Source organism: Strix uralensis, chromosome 15, assembly GCF_047716275.1.
Source record: "Strix uralensis isolate ZFMK-TIS-50842 chromosome 15, bStrUra1, whole genome shotgun sequence".
Taxonomy (NCBI): Eukaryota; Metazoa; Chordata; class Aves; order Strigiformes; family Strigidae; genus Strix; species Strix uralensis.
The window spans coordinates 12402540-12420943 of NC_133986.1; the positions used below are offsets into that span (position 1 = coordinate 12402540).

The window sequence follows — 18404 nt, forward strand, 5'->3', positions numbered from 1 at the left end:
TGATTGAACCCAGCAGCCCTAGAGGAGTCAGATACACTAAAAAGCCTCTGAGCCTCTCACTGGAGGCACAAACATGTACTGGAAAACACCTTCTCAGCCTCTTATGAGACAAGAAACAGGCTGTGGAAGCCCATGACAACAAGCCAGGCCTCCTCTCTTCGACATCCTCCCTGCAATGCAGCCTCTGGGCCTCCCACGGTGCTAAACCTGTGTGTGATCTGCCTGGGTGACCAGATCTGGCTCTGATGTGCTTCCGGCAGGCATGTCCAAAGCACAAGGGATCTTCAGTCTGCTGGACCCACTGCATAAATCTGCTGCTAACAGGGGGAGGTGAGAAAAGCAGGGGAATAATAATGTATTACTGCAGCAGGTAGAAGTGCTGATACCCTGGTGTAGCCCTACTCGGTTTGAAACTATGTCAGCTGGCCTGGCCGCTGGCAGAGAGGAGGCTGCCTCAGCAACCTGCCCAGGCTCTGGAGCAGATGGGCAAATGGAGACCGCAGCAGGAAGAGATTCTGAAAGCCAATAGCAAGGGGCAGCTCCATGAGATGTCATCAAACAGCACTCCGAGCTGGCCAGCCAGAGGCTCCGAGGCTGTACAAAACATCACATCCCAGCCCAATGTTAGTTCTTTGAATTTCTGCCACAAGACAGCTAGCCAAGGCATTCCTTCTAGGCATGGCTCAGAGCTCAGCATAGAAGGAAAAAGAAGTGGCTTAAGACCCTGTTAGGATTTCTGGAAACTAGTCAGCATCTGCCTGTCACAGGCACACTCTGGGCCATAAGTCAACCTTTGCTGAGGAGGAGAGATGATGAGCAGGGATCAGGCAGGCTCTCATCCCTTCCCCTGTGCCTGACCAGGGCAGAGATGGAGTCCGAGGCAGGACCTGAGTGCAGGCGACTGACCCACAGGCCGTGGCACGGAGGCAGCAGATCAGAGTGTGATCCGACCGCCTGCTCTGCCTATAAAAGGGAAGCAACAAACTCTTTGTCCATTCCAAGAAGCCACTCAAAATCAACACTGTTTAGCCCAAAACTGGTGTGTGATTTTAGGAAAGCTGGATTCTGTAAGAAGTGCTATCTTTTAGAAAGGATGACGACCTAAAGTCAGGTCATTTGTGGCTGTTTAAAATCCTACAACCAGTGTGGGGGTAGTAGTGTCTGCCCAAGAGCTACCTGTGCTCTTACATATAGTATCAGGTGAATGTATTTTTTTAATTTTGTTTCTCTCCTCCAGTGCAGCTGTTGAAGTAATTCCTGTACATAAATTTTCTTTCTGTGTCTCTCTCTGTCCACGTCCCTGTCCCCAGTTTTCAGTTCTTCCCTCACTGCCTTGCAGTCTGTCCCTTTATCTCCCTCTGTCCAGCTCCCTGTCACTGTTTTGACTTCTTCCCTCTCTCCCCTATAGCTCATTACTTTTTAAATTTTGTTTCTGCTTCTCTCTCTCTGACCAGCTCCCTGTCCTTCTTTTTATTATCACAAATAACCAGATTTCAGTGGCAAACTTCAGCTGTGGAGCCATGTTTACTCCTGAGGGTAGTTGTTGAGGTCTGGGAGTTTGGTCTGGCGCCGACAGGTCGGCATCTTCAGGCGGGGCAGAACTGCATGTAATCGCTGTGTCTTTCCTAGTTTTGAACAGCAGCGTCCAGCCTGCAGTCTGAAGCCTTCTAAGGTATTTACAGAAAGTAAGAACAGAAAGAAAATCTACTGCTGTGCTCATCCCTCTGGGAACAGCTGCAGTCCTCCCGTGCTGCAGTCAGCGGTGAGGGGAGAGCGAGCCCAAGCACAGCTCATCAGCTTTTCTTTCCCAAGTACATTTTACTGGGATGGAGCTGACGAGTGGGAAGGGGTGAAATAACTTACAAACTAAGCTAACTGGATTATTTCATGCTGTTGATCCTATTCTTCATCAATTCATGAGAATTACATTAAATTTTAAAATGCATGATTAATTAACAGGGCTTAGAGAGACAGAAGATAACCCATCTTTATGCTGTAAGTGACTTCCCAGTCTACAGCATAACCAGCTGAGGGTTATGGCTGCTCAGGTGCTTTTCCTCAAAGCGCAGCCACTGGAAACAAAAGCAACATTCTAAGATCTTGAGGCTTTAATGCAGTGCCAGGCCCTGCATGTTAGACCTGCCACAGAGCAAAGCCCTGCACACACAGACCCTGCCCAACACTCCTCATTGCAGCCAAGTCACTGCAAGCAGGAGCTGACCTCCAACTAATTAATTTCTTCTGGGAAATGCTGCGAGGGTCCCAGTGAAGCACGTACCTGTTTATGCAGCTGTTTAACTGCACAGTCATAACGAAACTGGATGGTTGAAGCCTGCTAATGTTAAACGCTGCCGGAATGGTTTTGTGTCTGGGTAAATGAAGAGGCTTGGGGTATGTAATCAACTCTTCATCCTTTTGTTGTCCGCTAAAGGGCACGGCAGTGCTGCGAAGACGATCACTGTTATTAAACCGTCAGTGTGGCTCCAGGAAACTGGAGACTGTGCTGAAATTTAATTACGGAGAGCAGCAGGGGAGGGGCCCCCTGGGAGGATGTGGGCGAACCTGTAAAATGCACTTAGTTTTGCTGATATTCTGAAATTACTTCTGTGCAAATTACTGTATTGCTGCCCACAGCTGGTAGGAGCAGGCCACTTCCCTCCTCACCAGGTTAGGGATCTTTAAGAGTGGTTTAAGAAGGAAAGACATCTGTACCACAGTATCAATCCTAAGTACTATTGGTTCAGTTGGCAACTATCTTTGGAGGCGGCTCCTACCCACCAGCAGTGCCTGGAAGTCAGATAAGCTGTGTTCAAAAGCTTGCTGGGGCACGTGCCACCACTCCCCAAAGCTGGTCAGAGTAACCCTGACCCCCCCAGGCTGTTCCGCAGAGCTGATGCAGTGGGTCAGGACAGCAATGACGCACCCCACGAGTACCACAAACCCCACTAAGTGAAGTCCTGCCAGACACGGTCCAAGCCTGCGTGAACTCATCTGAACAGCTGCTGCTATGGAACAATAATATTTTTTTTTTTTTTGTCTGTCCTTCTTCACAATTAGGCAAGGAATGAGACCTGAGCATATCACAACCACTAGATCACGGCACTGCTGCCAGCCTCCTCCTCACCTTCTGGCTCTGCCAGTCAGCCTGTCCTTTCCTTTGGCTCGGCTGCTCACAGCAGGCACTGCTTTCGGGCCAGGATCGCTCACATTCACTCCATGGTGTCCTCCACCTAGAAGACAGGTTGGAAATGCCATGCAAGAGCAGGCAGAACCAGCTGATGGACCACCGAAGGGGCCAGCATCCTTGTATCGCTGGAAAGTGCCTCTGGAGGGGGAAGCCTCTGAAGCTGTGTGCATACCGTATGTGTATTTTCTAAAGTAATAAATACAAATTGAGAATTTAGGGGTGTTTCTTCTGCATTTTTTATTCCAAATTCCAATTATAACTTTAAATCTTATTCTTTGGATACAGTCTTCCTCGTGCTTTCTCGGAAGGCCTGTTCTTGCTCTCCCTTGCCACACAGCACGAACCGTACGACAGAGCTGCAAGAGCAGCCACGCGGTACGATCCCCAAAGGCACTCCAAGCCCACGGCAGCGCCCGGAGAGAACTCTCTCTGTGAGGGCGTATCAGAGGGGCCGACGCAACCAAGTCGTGTGGTGGACTCACCTCTCCCGTCGGGAGGAAAGGACCTGTGCTGAAATTTCCTTGCGTTTCTTCCCCCTGAAAGGACAGAGCAAAGCATGCACAGAAGTGAGCGAGGTTCTGTCATGGACACGCAGCAGAAAGCCTGATGTTCACATAGGGTGTCACAAGGGAAAGCTTTGTTCTGCCAGTCCATCTCCTGAGAAACAGGAGTTGTGATGGACTTATGCTAGTAAAGAAGCCAGCATGTGCCACAGGGATCAGAGATGATGTGCTCTGGAATAGGATTGCCTCTCAAACCAGTGTTTGGGAAAGGAGGCAGTGCTGAGCCTCCGTATTGTGCTGTACGAGGTTACAGAAGCCACTGCTCTCCCTGGGAAGGTAAAAAGCACTAGCACCCAGACGCTCAAATCCCATCCCCTGAGCACTCTGCAAAGCAGAGAGGGCTGAGACCCCAACACTGCGCTCAGAGGCGTTTGCCCAGGAAAGCAGAGTTTTACAACCGACAGCCACGACAGCTGCTGGCACTGGGATTCGCACGATCAGCATTCATTAGCGTCAGGACAGAGTCTAGGTGTCCCTTGCCAACCTTTCTTATTGCTGGGATTATCCAAGGCTGGCTCCCCATCCTTAACAAAGTCCTCTTCAAACCTGCAGGTTAAAAACAGGCATTGTCAGACCTGACCGTTCTCCTCCAGTGTGCAAAAGCATGGGCAGGAGACCTCGAGACGACGCAGGCTCCAGCCTTCGGCCCTTCTGCACCTGCCTACTGGCAAGTATGTGCAGGTTTATCAGCAGGAGCTGAAACTGCATGCACTAACCAGGAGAAATGAGGCTGTGAGGCAATTCTACCCCAAAGGAGAACCTCTAAAACCTTTACATCAGCACCCATATGTATATATTTAAATCTAGGAACGTCCATGAAGTCTATAGATGCCTGTAGGTTAGCTGTACCACACTCAAATGCAGCCTCCCAAGCTTCCAAATACAGTCTGGAGTACCTTCAGGATTTGTCAGATCAGACTCATTTGGTTGGTTTCTAATCCTGCTTGTTTTGTATTATGGCTTTTCTCTTAAAAATTGGAATACATGAGAACAGTAGGGCTCAGAGCTGTTTTGCCAGCAACACTCAGCACCCACTTAAGCCAATTCACCTCCAATTATTGGGGTCTCAGTGACTGAAAATCTATGTATTTGGTCCCATTCCTCAGCCAAAAGACTGGCCCACCTGTCTGCCCTGTCCACGCTTTTTTAATCAGCAAACCTATGTAAGAGTCCCTAACTCCACACCCTCTCAAAATCTTATCCTGTTGCAGGTGCCAACTCATGCTTCAAAGCTTTCTACCTTCTGTGACTCAGCTGAACAAACACAGTCAGAGGGACGGTGTTTAAAGCAGGGAAGTGTCAGACCCCATTAAGAGCTCTCCCATATTGCTGTCCCCAGCATCTCCCCACCTCAGCGATGTGATTCCCCCACACCGCAGTGCCTGAACGGGCTCCATTTATGAGGTGTGGAGGATTTAGGCATGTTGGCCTGTCCTGTGATTGAAAAAGAGAAACAAGCAGGGCAGTGAGAAAACCTGCGGACGAGCAAGGCAAGTTTGCCCACCCCTGTTTCTAGAAGAGTACCTCCACCCTCCTGCCACTGGATTTGCCCACATGGAGGTGGAGAGGATCCTCCAGATACAGACTGAGTGCTGACCGATGCTCCCCTCCCTTCCACAATCCAAGTCCTGGTGGGACCAGAGGCAGGCAGTCTTTGTCAGCACACAGCATCTCCTATCAGGAGATATTCTGACCTCACGTCAGAAAGAAAATACAAGAATCACTCTGATACCTGGTCCCACTGACAGACATGGTCAGGAGGAGAAAGAGACAGCAGTGTGGATTTGGTCGGGGAGAGGCACGTGACAGCATGGGATTTGGTCAGCAATAAATATCTGCACAAGATCTCATCACTGGCTTTCCATGGCCTGCTGCAGACAAACCACCCCAGGACAGTGGAGGACCTACATGTGCTCCGACTTCTCCACATCCCAAGCCCGTCGCCACTCGCCCTTCGCGTTCTTGTGACGTGCCAGTCGCTCCAAGTCAATCTGATCTCTCTCCCTCTTCCAGCGGATGTACTCCGAGCGTTCCCGTCCAGTCATGGGGAAACTCAGCTCCCCGGGGCTCTTCTGGCCAGACTTCCCGCTGTCCTAGTGCAGGCAAAAGAGCTCCTCGTTAGTTAAAATGTCTGAAACAGCTGCTTTCAGTGTACTTTGTACTGTCACCACCAGAAATGCTCAGTAATACTTGGAAACAACTTGGAGCAAGGTCAGCTTCTCTCTCTAAAGTGACATGCACAAAGAAGGGCTCTGCTTTACCCATCACCTAAACATACTGATCCCAGGGCTGGCTGACTTTATGGAGAGAAAAACTGAGGCAGGGGGATGTTACACAGCTTGCTTGGAGTCAACGTTGTAAACCCACAGACAACCATTCCCTCCCAGGGATATTCACAACAATAATGAAAATCTGTGGCAATGTTATTTCTGAAAAGTTGTTTCACTTCATCCAGACTACATGAATAGTGTTACATTTCAAAGGATTAAAATTGCTTCCACCTAAACCCCTGAATTTTGCCATCTGGGTACTTTCCTGTTGCCTTAATGAGATGGGGCTTCACTGCTGTTTCCCTAACCTGAACCACAACGTTTCTCTGGCTCTTGTAGCGGTTCTGACCTCCTGATCTGTGAAGCAGCTGCCATAAGATGTAGTTTTTCATTCTAGATATTCAGTACATGATTACAAACTTTTAAAGCATGCCCTGTAATTCTGTGTGCAAATGGCCACAGGATTGATTTGCGCCATTTGTACTTGCAGTCACTTTAACCGCAGGCGTAAATTAGACAGTGGCTTTCACCCGCTGTGTTCCTGCTCACCTCAAGGTTTTAAAACCAAACGTTCTCAATTTTTCCTGGAAGAGGCACTTTGCTAAGGTTTACTTATGGCATATAGTTAGTTCCTGGAGTGCTTGCAACATCTCCCAGCAGAGCTTGGTGGGTTGAACTCTCACAGAAGATGCACCAGGCTGATGAATCCCCCCACCTAAAGACTTTGGGACACTTAAAATCAAAGTTATGCCTACGAAATCCTTCACACTACAGGGTGGAGAAGGAAGACGCCTTCTGTAACCACCAGGCACCCACAGCCCCAGGGCTGGGGCCAACCCTGTGCCCAGGGCAGGCAGCACTGCAAGTGCCAAGAGCAGCGTTCCCGGAGCAAAGGGGCTCTTCACCTTGGCTGCTTTCAGCCTCTTGGTTTGTCACTCCTCCTCACAACAGACTAGTTTAGAGCTGCCACTGTTCAACAATTTAGAGCTTAATGAACAGATAGTTCAGAGCTGATGGAGCATGTGGAGGGAGGTGGGGGGTAACCCAGCTGTCAGGTTAATGGATGTGGTGGAATCAGGAGCCAACTGGCCACAGTGTGTTGTCAAGCAACACTGCGTAGGGACCAGCTTAGCACAGAGTTGAGTCCTAGGGTGCTAATTACCAGCGGGTAATTCATCACTTCATACACATGCCCTTCCACACCAGCCACCCTCACCCCTTCCCCAAACAGGAATTAACTCCTCCTCAGCGTTGCACTGCGGATAAAAGCAGAGCAGCAGGGAAGGAGTGACTGAAAGCCCTGTTACCAAGGAGACCCACCTGTGTGGGCTGGGGATGGGGCGGCAGTAACTGCTCCCCCATTCCTCAACTGGCAGCAGCTGGGGGACCTGAAGCTGCAGACCCAAGAAACGAGCAATGAGAGCCCCACAGGTACCCAGGACAAAACAAGGGCAAACACTCAGCCCTGGGTTGGGGCACAGGCCTGGGGGTGTCCCCCCCAGGTTCCAGCCCCACAGCACAGTAAGGCACAGGGGGTCCTGCCCTGACACGCCTGCAGAGGAGAAGCACAAAAGCCGAGTGTCACACAGCTAGAGAGCAGGGCTCAGCCTCCCGAGCTGGTGGGTGAGGAAAGCGCTCTGAGCCATTACCTTGTCCTGGAGCAAAGGGGAAGACAAAAGTGAGGGCAAGACCAAGGCTGATGCCCACATGCTCTTGGGGGTAGATGCAGAAGCAGCTGTGGGGCCTGCAGAGTTGCAGGGGGAAGGAGCTGGTCCCTGACTGGGGGCTCATCCCAGTTGCAGCATAGCCATGGTTAGCTAGACCACAGGGCTGTCCTGCTCCCCTTTTCTGCTCTGGGGGGTTCAGCTGGAATTAATGCTTAAGAGCCCATCTGTGTCCTCCTAATGAATCACACTGAGGTGGGGCTATTCAATTTGTGCTCCATTAATTAAGAGCATCTGCAGGCTCAGGGGAGCCAGCATGTCCTCCAGGGTTTGCATTAAGCAGTCAGTGGGAAGGCCTGTGCTTTAATTTACCTCCATCCTACTCAGCTTCTGCTGAAGTGAGGAGCTGTAGCTAACACAGCCTGAGCCTTTCAACCCACAAGCAAATGGTTTTGGGAGAGCCCCCAGCTGGGGCTGTGCTGCTGCAGGGGTGAGCGCGTTCTCCTCTGCGCCGCCCCTGCTGCCGTGCTGGGGACTTCAGCAGACCCAGTGAGGTAGGAAGGGCAGGTCCTTTGCTTCAGGTGTGTTAGCTGCTCAGCAGAGCTTTGGATGACGAGAGGGATGAACAGCGGGGACCACCTCAGAGCACACTGCTGCTTCCTTTAGGGCTGAGGTGACTCTTACTGGTGGGGAGGCACATCCTACCGGTTTCCTCTTCCAAGACAAGGGTCCCCCCAAAGGGACACAGGGCCCCACTCACCTTCCGGCCATGCTCACTTTCTGGGCCTCTGTCACTGTCCGATCTCCGCTTCTCTGCTGTTCTCCTCTCCTCTGCCTGCAAGAGCACGGACACAGGAATTATTTCAAGGAGGTCTCCTGGCAGGGGAGTCGGTGCCTGACCCTGTGCTCATCAGGACTTGTAAGAACTGCCCAGAAAAGGTCAGCAAAAGGGCAAAGATTGGTTTCTGGGGCCCTGAATCAAACTGATGTGGAAAAAAAGAAGTCAGAAAGTAAGGGATGTATGAGGAAAAGCATGAAAAAGGGATGCATTCCCACAGGTCCCTCCTCCTCCCAAACTAGAGGCAGCGAGGTGTCCTGTATGGCCCAGTTTCTCCCCAAGGCAGATCAAGTTTCAGGTACCTTTTCAGATTTGGGCCAAAGACCCAGGTTATGGTTCAACTGTACAAGAGCTGGCAGTCCATCTCAGATGCAGGTAGAAGTCAGCATGGTAAAGCTGGGAGTGATTTTTGTCCCTGTCAAACACGGTGCCCTTCTCTGGGGTCTGTCTCTGCTTCCTGGGTTTAGCCATGCTGCCACCAGATTGGCACTAGATTACTACCTCTGCTCTAGGGTTGATAGCCCCCTGGAGGTGAAAATTAGCCCCTACATCTTAATGAGCTACAGACACTAAACACGAGGCACGCCGTGGGCCAGGCAGTTCTCTGCCCCTCTGTGGGACTGATAATAGAGATGCAGCCAAGTCAGAGGCCAGGGTGGCATCACAGTGGGTCTTAGCAAAATAGTCTGCAGAGCATAAATATCTTTTAAGAAAGGCTTTCTGCCCTGGTTAGACAGTGTTGTCGGGGTGCCACCAGGAGGGCTGCTGAGCCCCTCAGGGCAGGGGGTCGGTGCTGGCCCAGGGCTCTGCCCTGGGGCGGCCGCACGCCTGTACGAGTGGCTCCCACTCCCACCCAGGCGCTGCCACACACGTGATTTGCAGGAGGGCGGCTGCCAAGTGGCACAGCATTTATCACGGTGGCCTCCCCCTGGTTTGTAACCCTACATGGCAGCCCCAGGGCTGCCTTGCACAAACGCTGCCATGAGCAGAGAGGCCCCAAGCGTGCTGTAGCCCCGCAGGCCCCCTCGTGCCCTGCTACGGGGCTGGGGAGCGTGTGGGGCTGAGATTATCACGCTGCCATTTTGCACCGCCAAGCAAAACTAAAACACAAAGAGGAAAGTCACAGCACAAACTGCCGGGTCAGCCGTTCCAGAAAGCATCCATGCGGTGAGGTCCAACCCAGGCTGGAAACAGGACTTTTATTCCAGTGATTTGCCAGCCCCAGGTTTAGCCCAGCATTACGGGGCTGGCTGCGGGAAACTCGGGACACCAGTCCTGATACCTGCTGGCTCTGCCCAGCCTCCAAGGCAACTCATCCCTGCTGCAGCCTGCCCCTGTGTGCCCAGGGGGAAGGGGCAGGGAGCGAGATGGGGGCCATCTTTTGGGGGATTTTCTGCATGTGCTGCATCTGAGGCAGGTGCAAGTGTGTCACGGACATTTCCCTCAGTGCACGACAACTTCCCAGGTCTGACTGGCGTGAAGCTGGTGTAGCTCCAGGACAAGGGGAAGCTGGTGTAAACAGATCCTTGGAAATCAGGAAGATGTTAGCTATATTGTCCTAGGATTTCTCAGCAAAGATTTGGGGAAAAAGTGCAGAGGAGTCTGTACTGAGAGAAGCCATCCCTCACCATATCCTGACCTGTTGCAAAATGGCCAGGATATGGTGAAAGATGATAGTGGGTATTTATTTCAAAATGTTGCTGCAAAAACTTATGTAACTAAAAATGCTCCCTCCAGGCTCTAAGTCAGCTGCTTGTGCAGCCCCATTTGCAGAACCTAGCAGCAACAGATCTAACTAGTCTCTGCAGCTCCAGACTGAGACTTTGCATTTATAGAGAGAGTAAACCAGCAGAAACCTGGAAACTTTGTTTATCTGAGGAGGCTGGCTGGGGAGCAAGGTGCAGATGGATGTTTAGCCTTTAAAGCAGCTGTAAAAGAAACCATTTTAGAAAGTGTACAAAGGAGCCAGCTGCTGCAGAAGAGCTGGAGCCCCTCCGTCCCTGGGGAAACCTTGTGTGGGAGGAGAGACACAAGAGAAGGAGCACTGATTGCCTTGGAAATGCCAAGGACAGCTCAGAACTGGTGGGGAAACTGAGGCAGGGAGCTGCATGGGTGTGCTTATTGTTCCATCTGAGTCTGCATATTTCTCATGCAAGCTCATGCAAAGAATGATTCGGTTTGGACCCTTGACAATGCCTGATTGTGTCCCCAAAGACGGGAACCGGAAAGCCGGAGCATCCGCACAGCCGGAGCACTGAGCCAGGGTGTGCGTAAGCTGTGGGGGGAGCAGCGTGCCTCTGCCTGTCTGCAGCCCAGCACAGTCTGACTTCAGCCCCGGCTGCCAAGGAGCAGCGAAGAGCGAGCCTGTGCCTGGGAAACGTGGGACGGCCCGGCTGAGGGACCAGGCTGCAGCGTGGGACACCGGAGAAGATGCAACTCCTGCGCTGAGACATCACCCCGCAGGCTGCCGCGTGTTGGGCACCAGCTCTTCACGTAGCACTCTGTCACAGGGATGCTGCACAACTCGCCATCCTTTTACACGCCTCACTCAAAGCCAGGCTGCCTTTTTCCTTACTCTGCTTCTATTTTTGCTTCTCAAAGGGCACTGTGGAAAACAGAGAGGACCAAAAAATCTCATTCTTTTCCACCAGGAAAGCAGGTCTGAGCGGTGCAGTGAAGAGAACATGGTTAGGTTTTCTTTCGCTCCAGCTCAGAAGGAGATTTTCACATTTGCTCCGTGCTGCCCCAAAGCTGCTGTTAGTCTGTTATGACACACCCAGGCTGTGGGGAAGCAAAACATGTTTTTCTCCTCCTTCCTCCTCTCCGCCCCCAAAATTATGAAATATGACAATGACTTTATCATCTCATAGTTTAACTGTTCCTGCACAGCAGGGGAAGAGATGTGAGGGAACCAAAACCTAAAGTAGGCAGAGAAGATTATGTTTGTTTATCCTGAGATTTATGCAAGGATTTCTCAATTTCTCAGCCACAGAATGGTCCGGGGTGGGACAGCGCCTGCTCCTAACCAGGATATGGCCCCGGGATCCCAAATGCTTCTTGCCGCGGGGTTTGTCTGACATCCCGACCTGCATATACCCAGCCAGCGTTAACGTGCAGTGGTGACAATGCTGATGCTATTATCCAGCCCTCTTAATCATTGTTTTGTACTAACAGTTCTCCTAACCAAAAGGTTTGACAGGCTTCAACATCTCTGGGCTACTTCACTGTCTTCTTATTTCAAAAATAAGTACCAGCAGATGTGTTAAATTAACCTTTTGGTACCCACTTCTCCAGGCACGTGTCGGCACCAGAACCGGCATTTCTGCTGCAGGAGGAGAGTTTTGTGAGAGCTTAGAGCTGGTTTTCCAGGGCTCAGATCCCCTGCTGGGCAGGATTTTTGAAACTAGTACATGTGAGGATTTTTTTTTCTAACTCTTTTGAAAAATCTGCCTACTAATTGTGCTGCCTGAAGGGAGGTAAAGACTTCTCAGCCCCCCTTTCTGCCTATCTTCCCCTCCCATCAGCAATGTAAAAGCAAGTGTTTCTCCCGCCACAGGTTTGGTTCCTTTCCTATGGAAGCACCAGAGTCAAGACTCATCTGTGTAAGTCCCTGCAAGCAGCTTTAGTGTTTCTTGATTACAGATGTTTCTGATATACCATCCTGGGAAGCTCTGTTAATAAAAGGACAATTTAAAAGCCCTGAAGCCCTATCAACTGTCCATTTAATAGATCATTTGTAACCTGCTAATTAACCATTGTGCTCCACTGGTCCCGGACTGCTGGCTCGAAGCTCTAATGTATTAATGATCCTGAAACACTGCCAGAGCATGGAGTGGCTTTTTAAGAAAACTGGTGCTAAACATTAGGCATTATCCCCAGCCCTGCTTGCAGGGAGAGCCCTGGTGCAGGCTTAGGGGCAGCCAGGCAAGGGCTGAAGAAAGGGGAGAAAGGGCCCTGATGTGGCACTTCCAAGCCAGCAGCAGTGCTGGAGGCCGTGAGGTTGCATCAGTGGAGTGATGTGCTCAGGCCGATTCATCCTGCAAGGAGACAGGACAATCTGGTCCCGCAGCCCTCTGTGCTAACAGAGTGAAAGAGGCTTTCACTGGTAGAAAAAAGTAGGCTTCAAGAGGGCAGGGTAATGTAAGGCACTGGGGCTGTTTCTGAAAACAAAATCGTGAGAACAGCTTTTTTTTCCTTGCATTTCCTCTTTGGCAGCTTCTGCCACAGCTGTGCGCTGCCAGCTGCAATGAGGTCTTGGGCTGACAAGGTGGTGCTAGCTAGAAGCACCAAGGGTAGCAAGAATGGGAGTCTTTTTTTTTCTTTTATTTAATTTCATCATGAATAAAAATAAGAGAAAAATGTGGGATAATGAGGATGCCCATCAAATGTTTTAATAGGATAAATGTGGCAAATGCAGAGAGGAGGAGGAGGCAAATTTGACAGTAACCAGGCTATGGGATGTTACTGAAGGGGAAGTGACAGGGGTGATCCTCTCTCCTAGGCACCACAGGCCTCCGTGGGCAGGAGAACACAAATAACCCAGAATGAGCAGGGAACCAGCTGGGGCATGAGGCGAAAAACCCCAAAGGATGGACTGTGCTGGTGTAATAAGGGAGACTGAAATCTAATCTTTGAATTGGGGGTCTCAGCTCAGGTCCTAACACACAGCTACTCAGATGACGACACTGATAACCCATCAGGCTTTCCTAGTAGCTGATCAATTTGGGAATGAAAATGAAGTTTCTCTTTTGGATTAACAACTAATTAAAGGATAGAAAACAAAAAGTGGCAAGAAAATGCCAGTTTCCATGGTAGAAGATTAGCAGGGGTGTGCCACTGGAACATGTGCTGCGCAACATGCTCATAAATGGTCTGGAAAAGGAGCTGAATAGAGAGATGACAGTTTGCTGATGATACTAAATCATCCAGGGCAAAGAATGTAATTTGCCAGGAAAGAGCTGCAAAAGATCTCTTGACATTGAACGCCTGCATCATAAAATTACAGATGAAATTCAGTATCAATAATACAAAATAACTCACAGGGAGAAAAATGCCCCTTCTTATATATACGCACACAGTAATGAAGCCTGCACTACGATTAACACTCAGGAACGAAATTTTGGTCTTATTGTGACTAGTTCTCTGAAAATGTTAGCTCAATTATTTAGAAAAAAAAAAGGAAAGAAAATGCAAAGTTGTTAGGAGAACAGAGAACAAGCCAGAAACATTGTTAATGTCACTGAGTACATCCACAAGAGCCCACAGCTTGAATACCACATACAGTTCTGGTCTTCTTGTATTAAAAGAATATAGTAAAAATAACAAAGGCACAAATGAGGGCAATGAGAGTGATCGAAAATATAGAGCTACTTCCTCACCAGACGTGTCTAAATAGGGTCAGCCTCTTAAGCCTGCAGAAGAGATGGCTGCGGGGAGATGTGTAACGGGTCGATAAAATCGTTTGTGCTTTGGGAAAGTGAGCAGGGGATGATCTATGCGCTGCTTCCCGTGACGCAGAGACAGCAAATGGAGTTATCAGGTAACAAGTCTGAAGGAAAAGAAGGGATGCATGTTTCAACACAGCTCGTCACTTAACTGCAGCTCCTGCCTGGAGATGTTGTGGGGGATAAAGTTTAGATGGACTCCAAAAAAAAAAAAAAGATTAGAATACAAGCAAGAAAAAGCCAGTCATGGAGGAAGATGCTGTTCTTGGGAGAGGAGGCCCCTAACTTGGGGGCTAGTGAGCACAGGAGGGGAGAGATGACCGTCGGCTTCCCTGGTCTGCTGCTCCTTCCCTGTCGCAGTGCTGCTGGCTGCCCTGCGAGCGTGTGGTACTGGTGCAAATGCTGCTGCACTCCCACTCCTGCTAGCACATGGCCCGCGCTGGCAGGTCCCAGCTCTGTGCCACGCTAGGCTGGCTTTGAGTGGCAGAGCCCACCGGGGCACGTTTCCCTGTTTACCAGCTGGTTCCCTGTTTACCAGTTTTCCTGAAGTGACGCGGCGCTGAGCCGCTCAGCCTTGCTCACGCGCTCGTCGTCACTGCAGCTCGAGTGGCAGAGGCACGCTACAACCCTGCTTACGTGGGGGGAACTGAAGGCCAGGGCTGCCAGGGTTTGTGGGTGCTCAGATTCCCACCAGTGCTGGTGGGATTCGGCGTCCGTTTCCAAAATGAATTGCCATCCCTGTGACACACGCTGAGCTCTGCAGGCTAAAATTACTTAATGGAGGTTTTATACATTTTGGTATTACTAACTGATCTGCTCTCTGCACTGCAGTCTTCCAGCGCCTCTTGGAGAAACACATCACTCTGAGGCGCAGCATGTGAGACAGACTTGCCAGCTTTCAGTTTTTCAAGCACTATCGCTATCAGAAAAAAGAAGTCCTAGTTTAAAACAGTAAACCTTTACGCAGCTTAGGAACAGCTGAAGTGACAGGGTGGGCCAGACCAGATCTCCCCTGACTCACCCAGCCCAAGCTGGCACGATGTGAGAGATGCCAGCGTGACCTGTCACTTCAGGCCCCATCTGCTTCTGTCACTGATCCTGCGAAAAGGGTGATCAAGGGCGGCTGGAAGAAAGCGGCTTGCAGAGGTGACCGTGAAATCCAACCATTTAACTCTTACAGCCACATCCCTTTGTCGTGTTGTAAGGTGCTTGTGTTCTGAGAGCTGGTTTTTGTCTGGCCTGTTGTAGGTGTTGTCTGAGGTTGCACAATTAAAATGTTAATATGAAGATATTTTCATTAAGTAGGGATGGAACAGGGCCTGATTAGTCTAGGGAAATCCCTAGGAATAAGGAAATCTCCTCAGCTCAGCTGGACTCTGAAACATATCCAGCTGGTAATAGGTATTGGAAACTAGAGTTTCGAACACTTCTTCTAAATTATAAGAGGAATCCAAAGAACCACAACAAATACTCCCACAAAAGCCCATTTTACGATAAGCTCATTAGCACTGTGTTCTGGTGCCGCCATTTCCCAGCCGTGGGAGGTGTGCTCGGTGGAAGGCCTGTGCTTGCTCCCCGCCTCCCGTGCCAGCTGGCAGAGCGCGTGGTCCCTGAAAGCACTCTGCCCCCAGGGAGCAGTGAGGTCCCCTTCTGCTCCTTCTGAGCTTGCAAGAGCCTGGGGGAGGCACGCTTCAAAGCTCAGCAACAGAAAGCAGGGGACAATTTTTCTGTGCCAGCAAGAAGCATGATGCCATTGCTAAATGGGTCTTGCCAGCAACACTAGTCCAAGATTGCTGTTGAGCCAGACGGTCTGTCCAGCCAGAAGACCAGGTGATCAAGCAAAACTAATCTTTCTTTTCAGTCTTAAGTAATGCTGAGGGCAGATACTGCTCCTTGGTGGTGTTATTCGATCACTAGAGTTATATGACGCCTCTGTGGCTTTCCTGCGCTCCTGACAGACCCTTCTCTTGTTCAGCCATGGCGTGAAAGCACCAAAGGGCTCTGCACAACCCTTCTCCCTGTGGATGGCCTCCCTCTCGCCTCCTTCACAGCCCGCTGGTGCTAGAAGAGTGCTCGAGCTTCAGGCCTACCCTCTGCCAACGGAGCGGCTGGCTTTGGATTAAGGGGGAAAAAAATGGAAGATTTAAATGAACTTTGGTATCTGAAGAGGAGCAGCATAGAGTTGTTTGCATTCCTGGGGATTATCAGGATTACCTTCTCACCCAAGATGTGTGAAGGAGACCACTGTGGCTATGTACAGTCAAGGAAAGGAGCGATTGTGGAGTTCTGTGAGCTCCTTGCACCGCTATACGGAGGTAATTGCATTCATTGGGAATTAAGTTAAATGAATGGTAGCACAGTGGGAGCTGAAAGTAGCAGGAGCACAACCCAAAACACCAACCTCTGCTGAATCACCAGAATCAAATCTCTCAGGCATTAGGGACTTCACACCCTCTTTGCCAGCCTGCGGTTCAAAGCATCGGATCTTCAGCGGTTCATGTAAGAAGATGTGGGCAGACGTGGCTTTGAGCCAGTGCAGCTGCAGGCCTGCTGTCATCAACACTCTGAATCGAATTGCTTTGGGGCCCGTATGAGCAAGGCAGCACCAAAACCACGTACACGGACCCTCAGCCTCAAATTTCACGTTCCGTAATGAAAGCATAAGAGAGGTGACCTCTTCCAGGGCTGTCCATACACTTAAAACAGGGCTCGGGCTCTGAAGCCAAAATCTAGGCACTCCTCCTGCTGCTCTCTCCTAGCACAGCGCCAGCCTTGCTGACCTCAGAGACAAGTATTTAAACAAGCCTGTCAAGAGCATAAGTGGAGACGCTTGCCCGGCACCTCACAGAATGACATCTGACAGCCTCAAGGCCAGCTACAGCCCAGGCACGGTCATGTCACCCTCCTCATGTCTAGGTGTGTTCATGAGGCCTCGACTGAAATGGGTGACATCTGCCACGTGAACCTCTGGCAAACAGACGCTCAATCAGGCAGCCTCTGTAGGTTTGTGGCATTCAGAAAACTGTTTGGTAGCCAAGAGAAAGGGGCACATGGGCTTTCAGAGGCTAAGCGAACTCTGGGGAGGAGGAGAAGCTGAAGATGAACGTGGGCAGCTAGGAGACAGTTGGCTGCTGTCCCAGAGAGGGTGCTGCACAGGTCTCCCAGCGTTCCTGGGTGTGTTTGGCAACTACACTAAGTGTTGTTTTCCTTCATAGTCTTTGCTGACCCTGTTTGCTGCAGGCATTCTTACTTATCTGTGCAAACTCTCAAATAGGAAAATATCACATGCCTCGGTGTGTGTAAAGAGGAAGGTATTTGCAAAGAAGTATTTGAAATATGTTTCAAAGATTAACAAAGTTCAGCCAGCTCACCCAGTAGGTTGTGGCCAGGCACAGCAGGACTTGGGTTCAAAGCAGATATTGCCCAGCTCTGTTAACTTTTAAGTCGTGCAGTGAGTCAAGAGGACAGTGCTCCTGACCCAATCTGGTGTATGGCCCCAAAAAGAAGTTGGTAAGAGACAGGAGGTGAGATTCATGCCCCAAATCTGGCAGTGCTTTCACCAATCCTCCCAAAACAGCATCCAGTGTTTCTTATGGACCCAGTATGTTTGAGAGCCTGCTAGCTCTAGCTAGGATCACAGAGAGGGAAGGACTGTAGCCTTTCCTCTTTCACAGTGATGGAAGCTGGAGAGTTTTATGGTGTTAAGCTCCAGACTATCACTATATAGTGTCTCCCAGTGTCCTGGTGCTGGGCTAGCTCCTGCTCTGTCTCCAGGCCAGCACAACGAGCAGGTGCCGCTGCAGTCCAGTCATTCGCAACGCGCTTACCTTTTCCTTGTTGTCCATGGTGATGGCAATCTGCATCCTTCTCCCCCGGCGGAAAGCCACCAAGTGGTCTGTCTCTTCTTCGCTCAGGTCTGGCACTCTGCCTGGGCCAGGGAAGCACTCAGCGCGTTTCTCACTGACGATCCGCTTGCCCTGGAAAGGACCGGATGAGTTAACAACACCCCTGTGAGCCCGGCGCAGTGCCCATCCTCAGAGAGCAGCCGTCCCCAATCTGCAAAGGGTTTTGGTCTGGCAGAACAGAAACTTGAGCTGGATAGTCAGTCCTCGTGGTTTATAGGGCCACCACCCTACTTGAAGGGATATGGGATAGTACATAGGCATGTTTAACTGAGCACAACTTAGGTAGGGTGTGATTTACCCTCTTCCGATGCTTTGCAGCATGAACACTGATTGACATTTTTATTTTAGACAGGCGAGCCATCTTGAATTTGTCTTTGAAACAAATGTGAAGTTGTCCTCTCGCCAAACAACATGTCCCAATAAAATGTGAGGCTACGCTGGAGCAGAAGCCTAGAGGGTGAAAGAGAAGGGGAACAGTGGTGTTCTCTCCAACCTTGCCCACAAAGGAGTTACTACCCTGAAGTGTATTAACA

At 50.4% G+C, this 18404-nt stretch overlaps 1 protein-coding gene across 3 annotated transcripts in view; it reads right to left on the minus strand.

Moving 5' to 3' along the window:
• Positions 1–18404, minus strand: part of CCDC9B (coiled-coil domain containing 9B) — a 49191-nt gene that overhangs the window by 14340 nt on the left and 16447 nt on the right. For all 3 annotated transcript variants that reach the window (XM_074885116.1, XM_074885114.1, XM_074885115.1), the window contains 6 exons: positions 17794–17943; positions 8445–8519; positions 5659–5843; positions 4235–4296; positions 3670–3723; positions 3125–3230 (listed from right to left, as the gene is read on the minus strand). In XM_074885116.1, the coding sequence (XP_074741217.1) occupies positions 3125–3230; positions 3670–3723; positions 4235–4296; positions 5659–5843; positions 8445–8519; positions 17794–17943 (632 nt within the window). The remainder of the gene's footprint in view (positions 1–3124; positions 3231–3669; positions 3724–4234; positions 4297–5658; positions 5844–8444; positions 8520–17793; positions 17944–18404) is intronic.